Source organism: Protobothrops mucrosquamatus, unplaced genomic scaffold (assembly GCF_001527695.2).
Source record: "Protobothrops mucrosquamatus isolate PMUCROS unplaced genomic scaffold, P.Mucros_1.0 scaffold10, whole genome shotgun sequence".
NCBI classification, from domain to species: Eukaryota; Metazoa; Chordata; class Lepidosauria; order Squamata; family Viperidae; genus Protobothrops; species Protobothrops mucrosquamatus.
Window position 1 is genome coordinate 3,897,212 of NW_015386397.1, and position 17,996 is coordinate 3,915,207.

Below are 17,996 nucleotides of genomic sequence, written 5' to 3' on the forward strand. Positions count from 1 at the left end.
GCCCAGCTTTAGGAGAGAATGATCTGACCATGACAAGGGCTCAACCACTATCTCCCCTATTGTCAGATCACTCTGCCACTGGCCAGAGACAAAAACCAGATCTAGTGTGTGTCCACCCGTGTGGGTGGGGGTCTGAATTAACTGGGTCAAGTCCAAGGCCGTCATGGAAGCCAAGAACTCCTGAGCTACCGCCGACGTCATAGAATCATAGGGCTGCAAGGGATCTTGGAGGTCTTCTAGTCCAACCCCTCTGCCCAAGGCAGGGGACTTGTTGCATCCTGGACAAATGGCTGTCTGATTTTTTCATGAAGACCTCCAACAATGGAACATCCACAACTCCAAGAGGCAACCTATTCCATTGATTAATTCTTATTATTGTCAGGAAATTTCTCCTTCATTCCAGATTGGATCTTTTTTTAAAAGCTTCCACTAATTGCTTCTTGTCCTGTCCTCAGGTGCTTTGGAGAATAAGTGGACCCTCTCCTTCCTATGGCAGCCCCTCAAATACCTGAAGACAGCTATCATGTCACCTCTAATCCTTCTCTTTGTTAGGCTAGACATACCTAATTCCTAAACTGTTCTCTAAACAGTTAAGGCCCCTTATCATGTTTGTATCTGTTTTCTGCACTTGTTGTAGAGTTTCAGTGTATTTTTAATATTGTGGCGCCCAGAATTGGTTGTAAGTAGGGGCCTTACTTAGTGCAGTATTGAATGATGCTATCACTTCTTGTGATCTTGATGCTATCCCTCTGTTGATGCAGCCTAGGACTGCATTGGCTTTTTTGGCAGCTGCAGCACACTGCTGGCTCATATTTAAGAAATGGTCCACCAAGATCCTCTTACCCTTATCACTGTTAAGCCAGGGCTGCCTATTCTATTCCTATATTTTTTGTTTTTCCTGCCTAACTATAGGATCTTGCTTTTCTCATCACTGAATTGCATCTTGTTAGTTAGGGCCCAATGTCCAGGTCTGCCAAGATCCTTCTGAATCTTGAGTCTGTCTTCCAAAATGTTGGCAATTGCCCCCAGTTTGGAGTTGTCTGCAAATTTGATGAATTACATTTTTATCCCCTCATCTAGATAATTTATGAAGATATTGAAGAGCACTGGGCCCAAAACAAATTTTGAGGTACCCCATTGTTAGTTAGTAATGGCACTTCCATAATGGCAGAATACCAGGTGCTCTGATAAACAATGGAGCAAAAGTGGTTTCTTCTTTGCTTCCTTTGCTTCCATGAAATATCTATCAAATCACTGTTGGGAATAAGGTTAGGAGGATGATCCTTTGATTTAATTCAGGAGCTTTTTGATAGGAATATTTGGAAACATATAAACTGGCAGAATGTGGTTTTGTGGTCAAGATTTTTGACAGATGTTTCTGGATCAAGAAAACTAAATTTTGGCCTCTAGTTTTAAAGCCAGATTTAAAACTTCAAATCTTTTAAAACTTTAGTGGTTGGAGTCATCTATTAGGTGATTTAATTGCCTTTAAGTTAGTGTGATGTGGGAAAACAACCATTAGGTTAATAAAAGAAGTTTATGCTTTATGATTATATGATGATCAAGTTGTTATGATTGTATTAAGAATATGTAGTATGGAATATATAAGATGGAATTTGGGGAACGTGCCTATTTACCAAGGTAGGTAAACCAACTGAAAAAAATGTTTGTCATGGTGGTCATGTCAGATTTGAAATATCCATTTACCAGAAAGTGAATGGAGGATGCCCTAGGATGCTCACTACCATACCAGAATAATCTTTTTGGGATCAACAAGCCTTGCTATAAATACATGTTTCTCAAAACTTATGCTTTGCTTGCAAAATGAATATTACTTATTTCTTTTATTATTTATTTCTTTAGACACAATTGATAGCCAATCTCAATCCTAACAATACAACAATCCCTCTCTCTTTAAAAAAAACTATGTAATAAAAATCAAAGTTAAAGGAAAACTAATTATCAGAGATGCCATTCACATGATCAAAAGGCTCACTGGAATACTTGTAAAGTTGAGGCATTTTGTACCACCACAGGATACTGGAGTCTAGTACTGAATATGCGTTTATTATTGGTTGGTTTTTTTTAATTTAAAGAAACGTTTTCTTTAAATCAGGTAGGCTATGGCACCTTAAGGGTACCCAAGGTGATATCCAGGGACCCCAGCATATCATTGATTGTTTTCTACCCTCCACTAGGCTCAGGCCCTATGCAATGTATTGGGAACTCTTCCGAGATGAGCTTAGGTATGCCAGTGCCTCTTCCTCTTTATCTTCCTGGGCCGGGACCTGGGATAACCCGGAGGAACTGCCTGCCAGCTTCCCACAACCATGCCAATGACATCAGCCTCTGGAACATTCTTCGTAACAACATTGGCAAAGATCTCTCCAAGGTCTCCATGCCGGTGCAGTTGAATGAGCCACTCAACATGCTGCAACGCCTTTGTGAAGAATTGGAGTACAGTGCCCTGCTGGATGCAGCCAGCTGCAGTTTGGACCCCTGTGAAAGATTGGTAATATGCCTCTCCATATGTCAGAGATGGACCATCTATGGGTGGCCAAGGGCTGCATCTAAGTTTGTCACATAGGGGGGCAGGTCTTGGCTTTGGAAGAACAATTTTAAATATATATTTATCTATACATGGACATACCTTATAAGAAATATATATATTTCTTATTTCAGCAGTTGTTAGAAGAATGTGTCTTGAGAATGTTCTGTCTCTTTGGGAATTCAACCTCTGTGATGTAGCTTGCAGAAAATAAACTTTCTAGGGCCCTCCCCTTGCCTCCAAGTACATTCATAGTTGATTATTGACTATTGCAACGCTCTCTACATGGGGCTCCCCTTGAGGTGCACCCGGAGGCTCCAGCTAGTTCAGAATGCGGCCGCGCGGGGGATCCTGGGGGCCTCTAAATGCTCCCATGTAACACCTCTCCTGCGCGAGCTGCACTGGCTGCCTGTGGCCTTCCGGGTGCGCTTCAAGGTGTTAGTAACAACCTTTAAAGCGCTCCGTGGCAATGGACCTAGGTATTTGCAAGACCGCCTCCTACCAAACACCTCCCTTCGACCTGTCCGCTCCCACAGAGAGGGCCTCCTTAGGGTGCCGTCGGCCAGACAATGCCGGCTGGCGACCCCCAGGGGGAGAGCCTTCTCTGTGGCAGCTCCTGCCCTCTGGAATGACCTACCCCCCGACCTACGTACAGTTGCGGACCTGCGCCTTTTTCGCCGAGCCCTGAAGGCTCATCTATTCCGTGCGGCCGGCCTGGCATAGTTTGATTATGTTTTAGTGGGGGTTTTGTATGGGGTATTTTTAGAGCAGGCCTGTTATTTAATTTGATTTTAGACAGAAATTTGTGTATATTTATTGTGGTTTTTATTATCGCCTGTTCACCGCCCTGAGTCCCGTAAGGGAGATAGGGCGGTATATAAATTCAATAAATAATAAATAATAATTCTGGGTTCCCCCCCCTTCTTGCGGGCATCCCTAATGTTTTCTGCTTCCTTCTAACAGCTCTGCATAGCTGCCTTTGCTGTATCTGCCTATGCCTCTACCTACTACCGTGCTGGCAGCAAGCCATTCAACCCTGTATTGGGAGAAACATATGAGTGTGTCCGTCCTGACAAGGGGTTTCGTTTCCTAAGTGAACAGGTAATTGGCCATAAGCAGCTGTTACAGGCAGGATCTCAAGTTTTCCAGTGATTTTTTAGGCTGCCTGTGGAAGATGGATCAGGGTTTTCCTTCGATGATCTGTGGAAAAGGATTAGAGCCAACAGATAGAAATTTCAGGAAAGCAGATTTGGCTAAACATTACAAAAAGACTGGCAATATGGTCTTGTGACTCCCTTTATGAGTGTAAAATAATTTGTTGAAATTAAAGATGGTTGAAATCTCATGCATGATTATCTGATAATTTAGCATTTTTCTTTGTGCTGAATTCTCAGGATGAGATTTTGGCAGTCATGGATAATTTTGTGGTGGGAGAGGGGAAATAGTACTTTTGGCATCCAGACTTGGAAATTTCTAAGTGCATGAGAAGAAACTTCCTAATCTGATGAATTGGAAGATCTGCTATTTTATGCCATCTTTCAGCATTGGTCAGAGACATTACCTTTATGGCCCCATTTTAGATATTAGACATATCAGCACAAGCATATGGAAGATGCAGTATTGTATAAAATGGACACAGAGATTTTTTTTTCTCATCCATCCCAGCTAATAAGATAATTGTTTTCCTCTCTAGAGTGAAGTAGGATGAGAAATAGAATGACAGTGGAGGAGGGGAAATTACAGCTTTTAAAATCAAGACTAATAGGGAGAGAAATATGCTTGAGTGTGGGTGAACCTGAAGGACATTTTATTTCCAGTCTCTGAGTCAGTATAGCAGGGAACGTGGCATTATCTGGAGGAATGGCTCGACAACTGATTCATGGAAGAAAGCAAGGTCCCTTTTCCAAAGAGAAACATTTGCCTAAGAGTCACCAATTTGCAAGTTCTGGTATCTTTCTGGGGGCAAAGTGACTGTGGAGAACATTGTGCACCTGTTGAGTTCTTCTCCAACAAAGTCTTTGAGAGTCTGAACTGAGCCAGAACAAAAATTAACAAGCCATTAATCATTTCTATCTTGTGTGCTGCCTCAGATAACAGATGCCATTAAATTGAAAATGACCCAAAATGAATCAGGTTCTGAATCCCCAGAATGGTTCCAGTGTATCCACAGCTTCATCTTCAATCTCTTGGATATCTGCCGTTTTCCAAATTCACATCTCCTTCTTATAGCTTGTTCATTATGAGGAATCCTTAGATGAGAGATAATAATTTGGATCATGCCATCTTTCCTAACAGTGATCCTGAAAAGTTCATCTCAGTGGTAATAAACTGCTGCCTTTCTCTGATCATCTTTTTTAAAATTTCTAACTATGTAGAAGGTATTTAACATACCATGCTTAATATTTCATCTTTGGTGATGTAGTTTTCAAATGGATTGATATTTTTGGAATATTTCAAAGTCTCACCTTTATGGCCCTTTGTTCCAGATTGCATTTGCGGTGGTATTTTTGAAATCTTATTTACTATCTTTGAAAGAGCATTAACATTGTCAGATCTGTTATTTTACTTCTAAAGAGCTACTTTGTTTTAGTTCTTTTCCTCCCTTTAACCTTTGTAGAGGGAGGTTAATTCTGAATATAGAATAAAATGTTAGATATTTTTTTTCTAGGCAGTTTTCCAAAGCATTGGTGCAGCCTTCACCTAAGTTTAACTGATCTTTAAATAGATCCATACACATAGATGTGGAGCTCTGCATTTTCTAGTTATCTTTGATGAAGATATTATAGAATGAATTGAATGAATGAAGGGAGGGAGGGAGGGATATGTATGCTATCTTGACTCGCCAAGTAAAAATGGGGAACAAATGCAATAAAAGAAAACATTTGTAACAAATGTAACATCGGCAAAACATTTGTAACATCGGCAAATCCTCATGTTGTCTGGGAATGATGGCAGTTATATTCCATTACTTCTGAAGGCTTCTGCAGTGGAAAAAATTTCATGAAATCTACTTGCCATTTTTTTTGCCAACTTGGAATGTAGGTTAGAATCAGTATAAGCATGTATGCCAGTATGCCAACAGACTCAACGCCTCTTTCCCACGAGACTTTTGTTCCTATTTTTAGAATCTTTGAAAGAAAAAAAATATTAATTAGGAAGTAGGAAACAATTTGCTTTCTAACAAATTAGTCTTTCGTGCCTATCCATGGGCAACATGGAAATGCTTTTGAGAATAAGCAAGAGTTTTCCTTCCACGCAACCTATTTTATGAGAGTGTTTATGATACTGTGTGAATTTCAATATTTTAGAATTATAAATAAAAGCCATAATTTTGAAGCATCTTTACGAACAGTCAAGATGATACAGAGGGCTGCAGTGATTTAGATTTTTTTGTGTGTGTGCTCTTTTGTCTATCCCACCCCAACTGCAGGTGAGCCATCATCCTCCTATCTCTGCCTGCCATGCAGAGTCTGAAAATTTCATTTTCTGGCAAGGTGAGGCAAAAAGCTATTCTTGTTGGAAAATGGGGAAAACAGATGGAATTTATTTTATTGAAAACAGTATTGACTGCTCTTTTAATCAAAAAAACCAATGTTACTTGTCAGGTTCTTTCCTAGAACTGGATCTGTACAAAAATTTACTACAGGTAATTCCCGAGTTATGAGTGTTCATTTAACGCTCATTCAGATTAACACAACAAGTGGCCCCTAGTGTTTACAAGCAAGTCCCAAAATCACAAATATTGTAGCACCACGGCACTTGTTCGCCCTTACGAACGACTGCAGAGGCTCTGCAACATCCACCTCCTCCCCTCCCCACAACTGCTTCCCCCTCACTTCCTGCCACGCCGGATACACTTACCTTGCAAAGATCTGTCTCCTCTCTGCCATGGTTTCTTTCCCTTTGAGGGAGAGGAGTGTCGGCTTGGAAATGCTTTTTGCACCGACAATGGAAGCTCCTGGGTGCAATAATATTCCATGAGTTCAAACACAAATTCTCTGCAAAACGGAGCGGTCAGGATTTGTGCCGGCCAGCCGGTCAGGCAAGGAGTAGGTCAGGCGGGGTGGCTGGCTGGCTGGGGATGGGGGATCATGACTGCTCAGGTGGCTGCCACTGCCAGTGGCTTGGGTTTTGAAGTTCCCCATAGGTGCTGAAACACTTTTTATCCAAACGGAGACCTGATAGAGACTGGAAGCTCCGTATGCCTGGAATGGGGCGCTTGATAAAAGGAGGCTTCTGCTTCGTTTCTAAGCGCACATTGGCAGCCATGTGGAGCTTGCAGTCGTCTGTCAGGTCTCCATCCGGATAAACAGTATTTCAGCGCCTATGGGCCGTTTGAAAACGAAGTGAATGCTTCATTTCCAAACGCCTTATAGGCACTCAAACTCTTTTTACCTGGATGGAGACCTGACAGAGACTGGAAGCTCTGCATGGCTGCCAGTGACGCTTGAGAAACGGAGCGTTTCACTCCATTTCTAAGAGCACATTTTCATGCGGACAGAGCTTCCAGTCTCCCTAGGTCTCCATCCTAGTGAAAATTGTTCCAGCAGTGGTGGAAAGGAGTTGGGGGAAGAAGCAGGAGATAGGCACCACAAACACCGCGAGACTGCAGGCTCCCATTCTGTGCAAAAGAGGATGGGTGCCTGAACTCACGTGATATTACGGGCACCCAGGAGCTTCCGTTAAATCTCCTTTCCTTCAAAGGCAGAAACCACGGCAGAGAGGAGATGGGTGTTTTTGAGGTAAGTCAGTCCTACGCAGCAGGAAGGGAGGGGGAAGCATGCAGTATCTTAGTGGGTTGGGGAGGCCTTAGGGGCCTGTTCCATCACTAGGCCCCCCCATGGCCTTCCCTACCCTGAGATACCTCATGTTCACTTAATGAGCAGCACATGTGTTAACGAGCAGAGAGTGATCTTGTTCAAGGTACGAGATTCACTCCCACAAATTCTCGAGTTATGAATGGAATGGACAGGCAAGTGTTTTCTGCTTCATGCAAAGTGCATTGTTTTACTCAGTAATTGTCCAAAAAAAACCCCTCTGGCCTCAGGACGTAACAGATTTTGGATTAGAATGGGCCACCTTCTGGTGGCCTGGAAGTCCAGGAGATTAATTTTACGTTTTTAAAGAAATAACATCCACCTAGAATAACCCAAGCAGGCATCTCCATAATTAATTAGATATGAGGGGATTTATAGCCTAAAAATCCGAATAGTGTCACATTAGTCACACTGCAGTATAGAACTGATTTGTTGGAACCACAATTGATTGGGAATTTTTATTAGTCCCAACGAATTTAATGAACCTCAGTTGTAGGCCCAATTGCAATAATCTACATACCCCAATTTAACTTGATTCAAATCCTAAAGTAATAGTTTTTGTGACTTCACACTTCATTTCTTTTTCCTTGAATTTTGTTTTGTTTAGACATGAAGTGGAAAAATAAGTTCTGGGGCAAATCCCTGGAGATAATTCCAGTTGGTACAGTGAATGTCCAGCTTCCCAGGTGAGTCACAAAGCCTGTTTGTTCCATCCTTCTTGATGATCGTTCTCTCATCGATTCCCCCCCTCCCATCTCCTCACTTCTGGCACTCTTTTATCCTTTTTATTCTCCCTTCAAAAGGTTTGGGGATCACTATGAATGGAACAAGGTGACTTCTTGCATTCACAATATCCTGAGTGGCCAGCGTTGGATTGAGCATTATGGTGAGGTGTTGATTCGAAACACGAGAGACAGCAGATACCACTGCAAGCTTGCTTTCTGCAAAGTGAGTTCTAATATGGATCTGATCTTCCTGACTCCTGCCTTGTCCTGTTTTTTTTTTTTTTATCTCTGCTTAACTCCTCTTTCCGGTACTTCATCCTGTTTTTAAATTCAGGAATGTCAACTCTGAGGCTACTGAATATCAAGCTATAGTAGATTGTTGTTCCATCTGGCTGAGTATTGTTTTCAGCCTTACTAGAAGTAGTTCCCTGGAACCTCAGATTGATCTGAGAAAGGATTTCCATCTGGAAATGCTGTGAATTAAACGTGGACCCCTCTTAGATACAAAGCAGTTGCACTGCCACTGAGCTTTGGTCCGTTCTCTCTGATGTAAAATTTTAAATACCACTTCTGCCTTGATACATCTTCCTGTGCTTTGTTGTCCTGGTTTGTGGTACTTGCTTCCTTCTCCTTTAATTTCTTGACTGATGTTCCTAATCAATACGGTAACTCTTTCATTCCATACTCATCTCCCATTTCTTTTTTTGGGAATCATCAGGCTTCATCCTTTTCCTTTTTGTATTTGATTTCTCTCCTTTTGAGCCTCAGGTTTGTCCCTTTCCTTTCATCTTCATTATCTCTTCTCAGACATCTCCTTGGCTTCCTACCAGGTGAACAGAAAACTGAATAGGAAGCCTGCCTACCTTAACCTCTTCTCTTTTTGGCAGGCACGCTACTGGGGCTCCGGGGTCAATGAGGTGCAGGGTGCCATTCACAGCCATAATGGCAAGGTTATCCATCGACTTTTCGGGAAGTGGCACGAAGGGTTGTATCGTGGTGTGCCTTCTATTGGAAAGTGCCTCTGGAAGTCCAGTAAGAAATCAATTTTAAGGATTGCTGAGCAGTGGGGAAGTATCAGCTGCTTATATGGGACTGATTGTTTATTTATAGACCAGTTTTCACCCAACTTAGCAAGTTCCAGATCGGTTTCATCAACAGTTCCCAGAATCCCCGTAGGTGACAATTTGTGAGATATGTGCAATTTCAGCTCATCTGTACAATATAAGATCCAGGAAGCTGATCTTTAATGTGTTAGTGGTCTTGTAAACCAAATTAACAAAATGACAAAATTAAATATGAATTAAATCTAATACAATCAGATGTATAATATATGTCTTTTAAGTAACCTCAAAACCTAGTATACGCATTTGTGCATTTGTATGTGCTTATCTTTGCAATTGTTTGGAAGTGTGTGGAATTCCTTTGTGGGGAGATAATAATAATAATAATAATAATAATAATAATAATAATAATAATAATAATAAAAAGTTGGAAAAGATCTTGGAGGTCATCTAGTCCAACCCCCTGCTCAGGCAGGAAACCCTATACCATTTCGGACCAATGGCTGTCCAGTCTCTTCTTAAAAACTTCCAGTGTTGGAGCATTCACCGCTTCTGGAGGCAGGTTGTTCCACTGGTTAATTGTTCTCATTGTCAGGAAGTTTCTCCTTAGTTCTAAAGGGGGATGGGCATCTATCAGAGCTGTTGTGATTTTCTTTTCCCTAATGTACTGCTTAGCATATTCTTAGGGTGAGAACCCCCACCCCCTTCTTTCTAGTTCATATTCTGTGCACTAGATTGAGGGAGCCTGTTTTAAAAATATCAGTTAGAGAAATAAAGGCAATTTTAAAATGTTATTTACTGTCCACCTTTCTACATAACTTCTTAGATAAATACAGATGTTGTGTCATTTGATGTTCTCATGTTATGAGTTTTTGATCCTTTCCCCCTTTTGTACAGCATACAATATATCCTGTGTGTAGGTTTTATTGCATCCCTCAGTGTAATAAAAAAAGGTGGCATCAGCTACATACAGTATAGCTGTCATTGAGATGTCAATGTCAACAGTTTGGGATAATTGAAAATTGGAGGAAAAAATATCCAGCAAATCATTTAAATACGAATTAAACAGATTTGGAGCAAGACCCTTCTATGACAAACATGAGATTAGTCAAATTATATTCTTTTTGACATCACATTCTAAAGTAGACTCTAGATGAAGAGAGATTAAATCTCTCTTAATCTCTGTATCACTGGAAACAATACTAAATTTAGGCCATGAAATTCCCTTTGGGAAGTTATTAAAGCAGTCTTTAAATCCATAAGGACTGATACAAACCTTTGCCAGGAGATATTAATGTTTTAAATTACTTGGTAGTTTGAGACCAAAAAATAGTCAAGTGTGGATGCACCCTACTAAACTCGTTTGTTCTGGGCACAGCATATCTTCAACTTCGAGTTTTTCCAGGAAACTGGTTTTCCATTAAGATAATTAGTATATCGTGTGCCAGCAAATGAGAATAGATTTCACGGATAGGTAATTGGAAGTAATTAATTAAAATAATTGAAATTACTTTTTAGAAGTTGGTATGATAGTTGCTAGGGACCAATATGTTAGCATGTCTGATTATTAATTTGACAGAATAAAATAGTTAAGGTGGGCAATCAAGTGCTATAAGGTTTCAGAAGTTTTGCCATTACAGAATTAGAACCTGAGGCCTTCCCAGACTGCAGCTTTCAGATCATTGCTTTTGAACAGTGCAGTGGGAAAGCACAGAAAAGATATGTAGTTGTTTTTTCACTGCTTTTATTCTATTTTAATTGTGCTGCCCAGAGACATATATATAAAGCGGGCAGCCTACGCATTTATTAAATAAATAAGGCTAAGTTAATACACTGTATGTACACAAACACTGCAGAGTGATCTTCACATTTAGTACTGTCATCAAAATAACAAAAGCATATTATGAAGCAAGTGCTGCCTCCTCTGTACATTTGTGCAACATCACAATGCACGAAAAAAAAGAGGTGAAGCTTGTGATGCAACACTGTCATTTCTTTCTTCCCTCCCCGTGGATAGCTTAGTATTTTCCAAACTTTTCAAAATGTGGAGCCCCAGTTAGCCATGATTGAGATAAAATGACGCAATAGAGAGTATAAATAAAACAACATTTAGTTTAGGATCTTCTGAGTTTCTAGGGTATTGGAGAAAGTAAACCTTTGGTTTCTTTAATTGCCATAAATGGGGAGAAAAAAGAGACACTATTGTGACAACCAACTCCTGCATTGAAATCTCTCATAAACAGACAGGAGCAAAGAGCCTGGCACTCTAAATCTGTTGGAGAATACATGGGAATTTTCCATTCTCTAGTTAACTGGTCTCTAGTTGCTTCAAGAGAGGAGAAATATATACATTAATTAAGAAATGAAATAAACCAAATTTAAGTGGGTATCTTAGCCTTTTTCATAATTGTTGGTATTTGAACTACTAAAAATTTATTAAAAATCAGCAACAAATCCTTTTTATCCCTGTTGAATTCACAGAGTATCAAAAACATTATCCAAATAAATACATTATGGTCATTAAAAAAAAATTCATATTTCTCCAGCTTCCTAGGTGATATAATCATTCTGAAATGAGTATGTTCGGTTTGAAGGGGTCGGGCATAGCCACCAAACATTTTTCAGGAAGCAAAACACTTGGGGGGAAAAAAGCTGTCCAATGTTATATCAGCACTTTTTTATGACTGGTACTTCAATCACTTTGTACGAGACAATTTCCAATTCAAGGAGTAGAAATATTACCTGAAAACAAAATAGCAGTGTGAGGGCTAGAGGTAGCAAGAAGAGGAAGAAAGTGCCTGGAATGAGACAAGACTGATTTGTAAATAACAAACCCAGTGCAATTATCAAGCATACATAAAAATGGCCTACAGTATAAGCAACCAATGAATGGGAGAAAAAGCTCCAGGATTTTAAACTTTGGAGCATATCTATGTAGAGAATTAGATTTTTAGCCTTTGTAGAAATTTTTATTGTAATTAAAGTTTGCTTATAGCAGTAGAATACCTTATTTCTTCAGATCAAGTTCTTGGTTTCCTATAAAAATGGTGTAATCCTTCAGAAAGGATTATTGGTGGGCCTTGGCAGGGCAACCATCAATAGGTTCTCCTTATTCTAGACCATGTTCCCACTCATCCATCCTTAGAGGATTTATGCACAAAATATTGGAAACAACTTGACATCCAATTCAGAGAAAGGGGATCATTCTGGCAAATAAGACTTCATAGGAAATTTTTTGGGATAAAGTGATATTTGTATGGGAGGAGACATTTGATAAAGAAGTAGATGCAAAGGGTTTATACTTATAATGAAACACTTTGCTGCGGCTTGGAAATCAGTGAAAAATCAAGCATTAGCAAATAGCTGGAAGAAATTGCTTTACAACATGGATGCAGAGTTATAATTTGAAGAAAGCTGGTGAAAATGAAGCATAACTGTATCTTGAGTTTAGAGGAAGATGAAAGAGATACTACAAACCAAATAATGACAAAGCATGAGATTTTGAACATCCTAGGGTTGGCAAGAAGCAAGACAGTGAAATTAGTAAGAGAAGGAACAGCCAAATTAAGTTTTGGTATTCAGATCATGTCTTGATTATAAGACAACTTTTATTGACTCATCATCTCATCCCGAAGTCCAGCCTTACCACTCCCACACATACTTTTAAGTATGTAACCCAGCGCCCTTTTAATTATGAGTGCAGAGGTTCAAAAACAATCTTTTACCTCCAGCTTAGAATGTTGAATAATACAATGAGGGTCATCACTATCAATTATGGCCATTTACAGATTCTTCTGGTTTCCCTATTATTACCTATATAGGATTAGGTGCTACATTGCTAAGTCAAGAAAATATTATTTTATACAGTAATCTCATGTGTGAGTATGAAATATCTCATTTAGATTTATTGGATGTTCAGCTTTATGAGATACAATTTTTGTTATTCTTTTAAATCCAGAAGTTATATCTTATTGATCTTCTACACTGTTTGTGCCTGATTGTATTATTTGGCTTTTCAATAATTTCCATTTTTTCTTCTCCGCCTTTTGTGGTTATTGTATACCATTCTCCTTTTCTTATAATTTCAGGAAGCCCTTACCCTAATTTTGGAGAAAAGCCTGAAATGAATATTTTAATTTATCAATTGTATTATATAATCAATAGCTGTTCAAATATTTATTCCTCTTTGAGGGAGATGGGAAGTTTAGAAACGTGAAATATAAATAAATAAAATATTGAAATAAATATAAGTGTGATAATGGACTATATAGACTTTAGAAATCTCTCTCTCTCTCTCTCTCTCTCTCTCTCTCTCTCTCTCTCTCTCTCTCTCTCTCTCCCTTTCCCTCCCTCCCTCCCTCCCGTCTAGATCTCATGCCTCGAGACCAAGAGAAGAACTATGGTTTCACTCAGTTTGCGCTGGAGCTGAATGAACTTACTCCAGAGCTGAAGCGCCTGCTTCCATCTACGGACACAAGATTGAGGCCTGACCAACGGTAAGGGCCAGGAAGAGATTGATACAAATTTTCCTTTATTTTTTCAATTCTTTTGCAAAAGATGCATTAATATTATCCTACCTTTCCACTAATAAGGTATTCAAGATAATTTACTTTCTGGCAGTTACAGAATTGCCAGTATCAGTTATAAAATGGATACAGCAACAAAGTAAGAATGAGCATTAAAACTGCACTTGAGTGACTGTAAACGTGTGTTATAATCCCGACCTGCATATTGTGTGAATTAAAAGCAACATCTCTGAATTTGGTGGCTTCCTCCAGGTATCTGGAAGAGGGAAATGTGCAGGCTGCAGACTCTCAAAAACGACGGATTGAACAGTTGCAGCGAGATCGGCGTCGTGTGATGGAGGATAACAACATTTTCCACCAAGCACGCTTTTTCAGGTGCTTTTCCTTCTTTGCTTTATTTTGGGTTTCTTGGCCACAAGTGTAGCACCTACTTTTTGTTATTCTTCTTCCAAGAACCAAAGATGAAGAGAACCAGTCTTAAAGTTCAGCCATAAGGAAGCCTGTCTATCAAGCCATAATAAAGCCTGTCTAACTAGTGATGGTTATAAAGTGGGCTAGGCAACCACTTTTATTGCAGTGGTTGTTCAGCGAATCATGGTCATTAAGCAAATACACTGCCATTAAGCAAACTAGTGGTTTGCTATGAGCTCAACTTTGCTGAAAGTAAATGTCGTTCTTTTGGCAAAACTCAGAAAATGCAGTCATAGGATAATGGGATGTTGCAAATGGCCATAAACGCAGCCCAGTTGCCAAGTGCCCAAAGTGCAGTTATGTGAGAGTGGGAGGGGGGAGAGGGGAAACTGTTGGAAATTTGAATCTGGATCACAAGTAACCCACAGGTAGATCCATCAGAACTTCAAATGGCCATTAACTGTCCAGTTGTAAGTTGAGGACTACGTGTAGTAGTTTTAGTGCTGGAATAAGTTCAGTTCCTTATTGCATCAGCTCAAGGGCTGATGTGTTCACATCATGTTCACATCAAAAGTTGCACTCCAGAGAGAATTTGGCCAGACTGATTTTCTGAAGAAATTTGAAATGGGGTGAACGGGGAGATAGACTGTCTATCTAGATGGGTATTTTTTAAGACATATGTTTTAACCACCTAAACTTCTCCCCCCTCCAAAAAGGTGGGGGGGAGTCACATATTTTTTATCCCTGAAAGGGTTTTTCTGACATAATGCTTTAAAAAGTTTTGTCTGCAAACATAAGGAGTATGTGATGCCTAAAAAACTAATACATTTACAATTTCATGAAAACATGGACATGTAGATCACTTCATCAGATGCATGCAAAAAACAGTATTATATTTGTAGGGGAGAGAAGTGTGGCTGGAATTATTGTCTAGAAATAAAGGCAACAAACACAACTGTTTGCATTACAGATCGAATCAAATTCTTACCTAAACAAAGCAAAGACAGCCTTAAATCAAGGTTGGTATGAAATCAAACCTTGGTATGATTTGAAGCCGAAAAAACCCAAATATTAAATATGTATAGCAAACCTGAGCTACCTCTATTCTAAAAAATCCACAAGTCTTCTGCATACTCACTATGTATTGCACAGTCTAATACTGGAGAAAGTTCAGTATTCAGAAAACTGTAATTTTCATTGTGAAAAAGCAGCAAATAAACCTATCCTTAAAACTGCAAAGATTGATTTTAAAACATGTGATCAGTACTTAAAAAACATAAGTTGTGGTTAAGCAGAATTTCCTGTTGTAATCTTGTTCTGATTTTTTTTCTTTTTGCACCAGCTACATATACGGTGGGTTAAAGTTTGTTAACATTCTAGTTCTCTAATTCTGAGAGGATATAAAAAGTTTAAAAATAGGAACGAAGAACATGTCGCCATTAAAAGTGGCTGGGTTTGTAATTCACAGCATTCCTCACTCTGGACCTGTTGGCTCGAGATGACCAAGTTATGTTTCTGCAACAGATGTGGTGTTATAAAATTTCCCATCCCTGCTTTAAAGAGTCTCCTTTTGCCAAGTCTAATTGCTGATGGGTTTCCTTCCTTTTTTTCTGACAGGAGGCAAGTGGATGCCAATGGCAAGGAATCTTGGGTAAGCAACAATACCTACTGGAAGCTGAGGACAGAGCCAGGCTTCAGCAATATGGACAGTGCAGTCTTATGGTAGCTGCTAGCATTTGCAAGAGCAGTGGTGCCTTCCTACCATCTCCCAAAGTGGGGGAGTAGACAGCAAGGATCTCTTGCTGGATAAGCACAAAGTGATCAAGGCATGTAATCCTGGAATACCAGCAGCTTATGAAGGAAGGGGACATTGTCTCTTAGGTGTTGTGCTATTTACTTCCAAAGCAGCACTCTTAAGAAAGACTATCCACGTCCATCTGCCATGCTTGCACTTCTGCCTGCTGGTTAGGCAGACATTGGTTGATCCTTGCATTGTCACAAATGAAATTGGCAATAGGAAGCACTTTAATTTCACTTGGATCTTGATGAGCAGAGCAGAAGTGATAAGACTAGTCAACCAGATTGCCCCAAAACATGTATAAATAAGAGGTTTTGCTTTCAAAGCTTACCTTTGAAAGATTTGGGTCTTCTGGCTACTAGCAATGATCTCCTGGGGTGACTGTTTTTGCACCTGCTTTTTTAAAAAAAAATGTACACCACATTCCTTTGAAAGGAGTTGGATGCTGCTCAAGCAGTGTAGCTTTGATGAAGTATGGCCCAATTGGGTTAGAAGTTCTGCCTCTGGAAGCAGATTGGATTTGCAACAACCATCTGAAGAGAGCTCTTCTTAAAGCATTGGTGGAAATTTGACATCAGCCAGAGTGATGTTTCCTCAACCATAAAATGCCAGATTTTTGCTATCTATGTGGTACATCTGTTTGGGCAAAACCAGGATCTTTTCAGGCAGAATGTCTTAAGAAAGCACCTGTTGGGTTTTCCCTGAACCCCTTCCTTATCCCACTGTTTTTGTGGTTTATCTTTCTTGCTTCCTCCTTTGCACAAATATGTTTCCCTTCTGCTTTGCTATATTTCCTTAGTGTTTGAAGCAATAATTAAAATAGAGGCCTGTGGAGAAGACATTTTAATAATCTCAAGTGAAGGAGTGTGGATTCCTCTAATAGCTCTTTGTAGCTCAGGGCAGGATCTATCAGAGGTGTGATTGTACTGAGTGAAAAAGGGTGGAAAACCGTGTATGACAGACAGGGCATTATGAAAAGTGAAAGCAAGTATAGGCTGATAGACAGTAGTTAGAGAGGAAACTTGTGTTTTGTGGGAAGCAAAATAAAGCAAACATAGCAAGGGTATAGGATGGTTTCTAATAGGCAGATCAAAGGAGGAAGAAAAAGATCTCTGCCTGCACCCATCTAGTTTTCAAGTCATCATACAATAATAGCCCAGCAGCCATACATATGAGACTGCTGGGTACTTGGCAGTTTTACAGTTCATTGAGCACTGGATGGGCCACTATTGAGATTAGGATTTAACTCAGTTTACTCAGGCTCTCACAACTATTTCTCTAGTTTATGCATTTTTTGTTTTATTCTCCATTCCCTATCCCAGTGATGGCGAACCTTTTAGAGACCGAGTGCCCAAACTGCAACCCAAAACCCACTTACGCATTATCGGGTGCCGGGTGGGTGTGGCCTATTGGGTGGGTGTGGCCCATTGGGTGGGTGTGGCTGCAGTGGTAACAGCAGACTGGGTGGGACTAAAAAGTTCAATCAATCAATTCCAACTTTGCAAGATCTTTTTTTTCCCGCGAGAAGTTGAAATTGACTGAACCTTTTTTTTTTTTTTTTTTTGCACACGGCGGCAGAAACCTAAAGCGAAAAGGTTTTATTAAACCCAGCTGAAGGCCTAGGACAGGGGCGACAGCGTGTGTGCCCACAGAGAGGGCTCTGAGTGCCGCCTCTGGCACCCGTGCCATAGGTTCGCCACCACTGCCCTATCCCAAAGCACTCCATACATGGGGAAAGGAGGTGACTGGAAATTATATCACACACATATATGATGCTAATATATTTGACCTGTGCTAGGTTGTGGTCTCCAGACCATCTCCTGTGACCTTACACTTTGTATACATTTATCAGAGCTTTCTCAGCATTAAACAATTGTACCTCCAATGTTGTACTGCTCTCTACAGCATTAGTGGAAAATTGCAGGGCAGGGCAGAACAGCCAAAAGTTTACATAGCTTTATGTTGCTTTTTTCAGTGTTAAACTGACTCTTTCATCACAGATCATTATGAAGGAAGGCTTTGTTGCTAGCACTTTGGATTGTAGAATATCAAACATTGTGCTGATCAGTGTCTCCTGGTACAACTTTGGACACGCTACCATCTCTCTTGG

General features: G+C 40.0%; 1 protein-coding gene across 1 annotated transcript in view; it reads left to right on the forward strand.

The window, feature by feature from the left end:
* OSBPL7 (oxysterol binding protein like 7) overlaps nucleotides 1-15,953 on the forward strand; it is a 39,205-nt gene extending 23,252 nt beyond the window's left edge. Inside the window, exons 14-22 of the mRNA XM_029283036.1 lie at nucleotides 2,199-2,512; nucleotides 3,512-3,649; nucleotides 5,979-6,042; nucleotides 7,973-8,051; nucleotides 8,169-8,313; nucleotides 8,978-9,122; nucleotides 13,521-13,647; nucleotides 13,930-14,052; nucleotides 15,706-15,953. Coding sequence (XP_029138869.1) covers nucleotides 2,199-2,512; nucleotides 3,512-3,649; nucleotides 5,979-6,042; nucleotides 7,973-8,051; nucleotides 8,169-8,313; nucleotides 8,978-9,122; nucleotides 13,521-13,647; nucleotides 13,930-14,052; nucleotides 15,706-15,814 — 1,244 coding nt within the window. The 3' untranslated portion in view covers nucleotides 15,815-15,953. The remainder of the gene's footprint in view (nucleotides 1-2,198; nucleotides 2,513-3,511; nucleotides 3,650-5,978; nucleotides 6,043-7,972; nucleotides 8,052-8,168; nucleotides 8,314-8,977; nucleotides 9,123-13,520; nucleotides 13,648-13,929; nucleotides 14,053-15,705) is intronic.
* The last annotated feature ends 2,043 nt before the right edge of the window (nucleotides 15,954-17,996 follow it).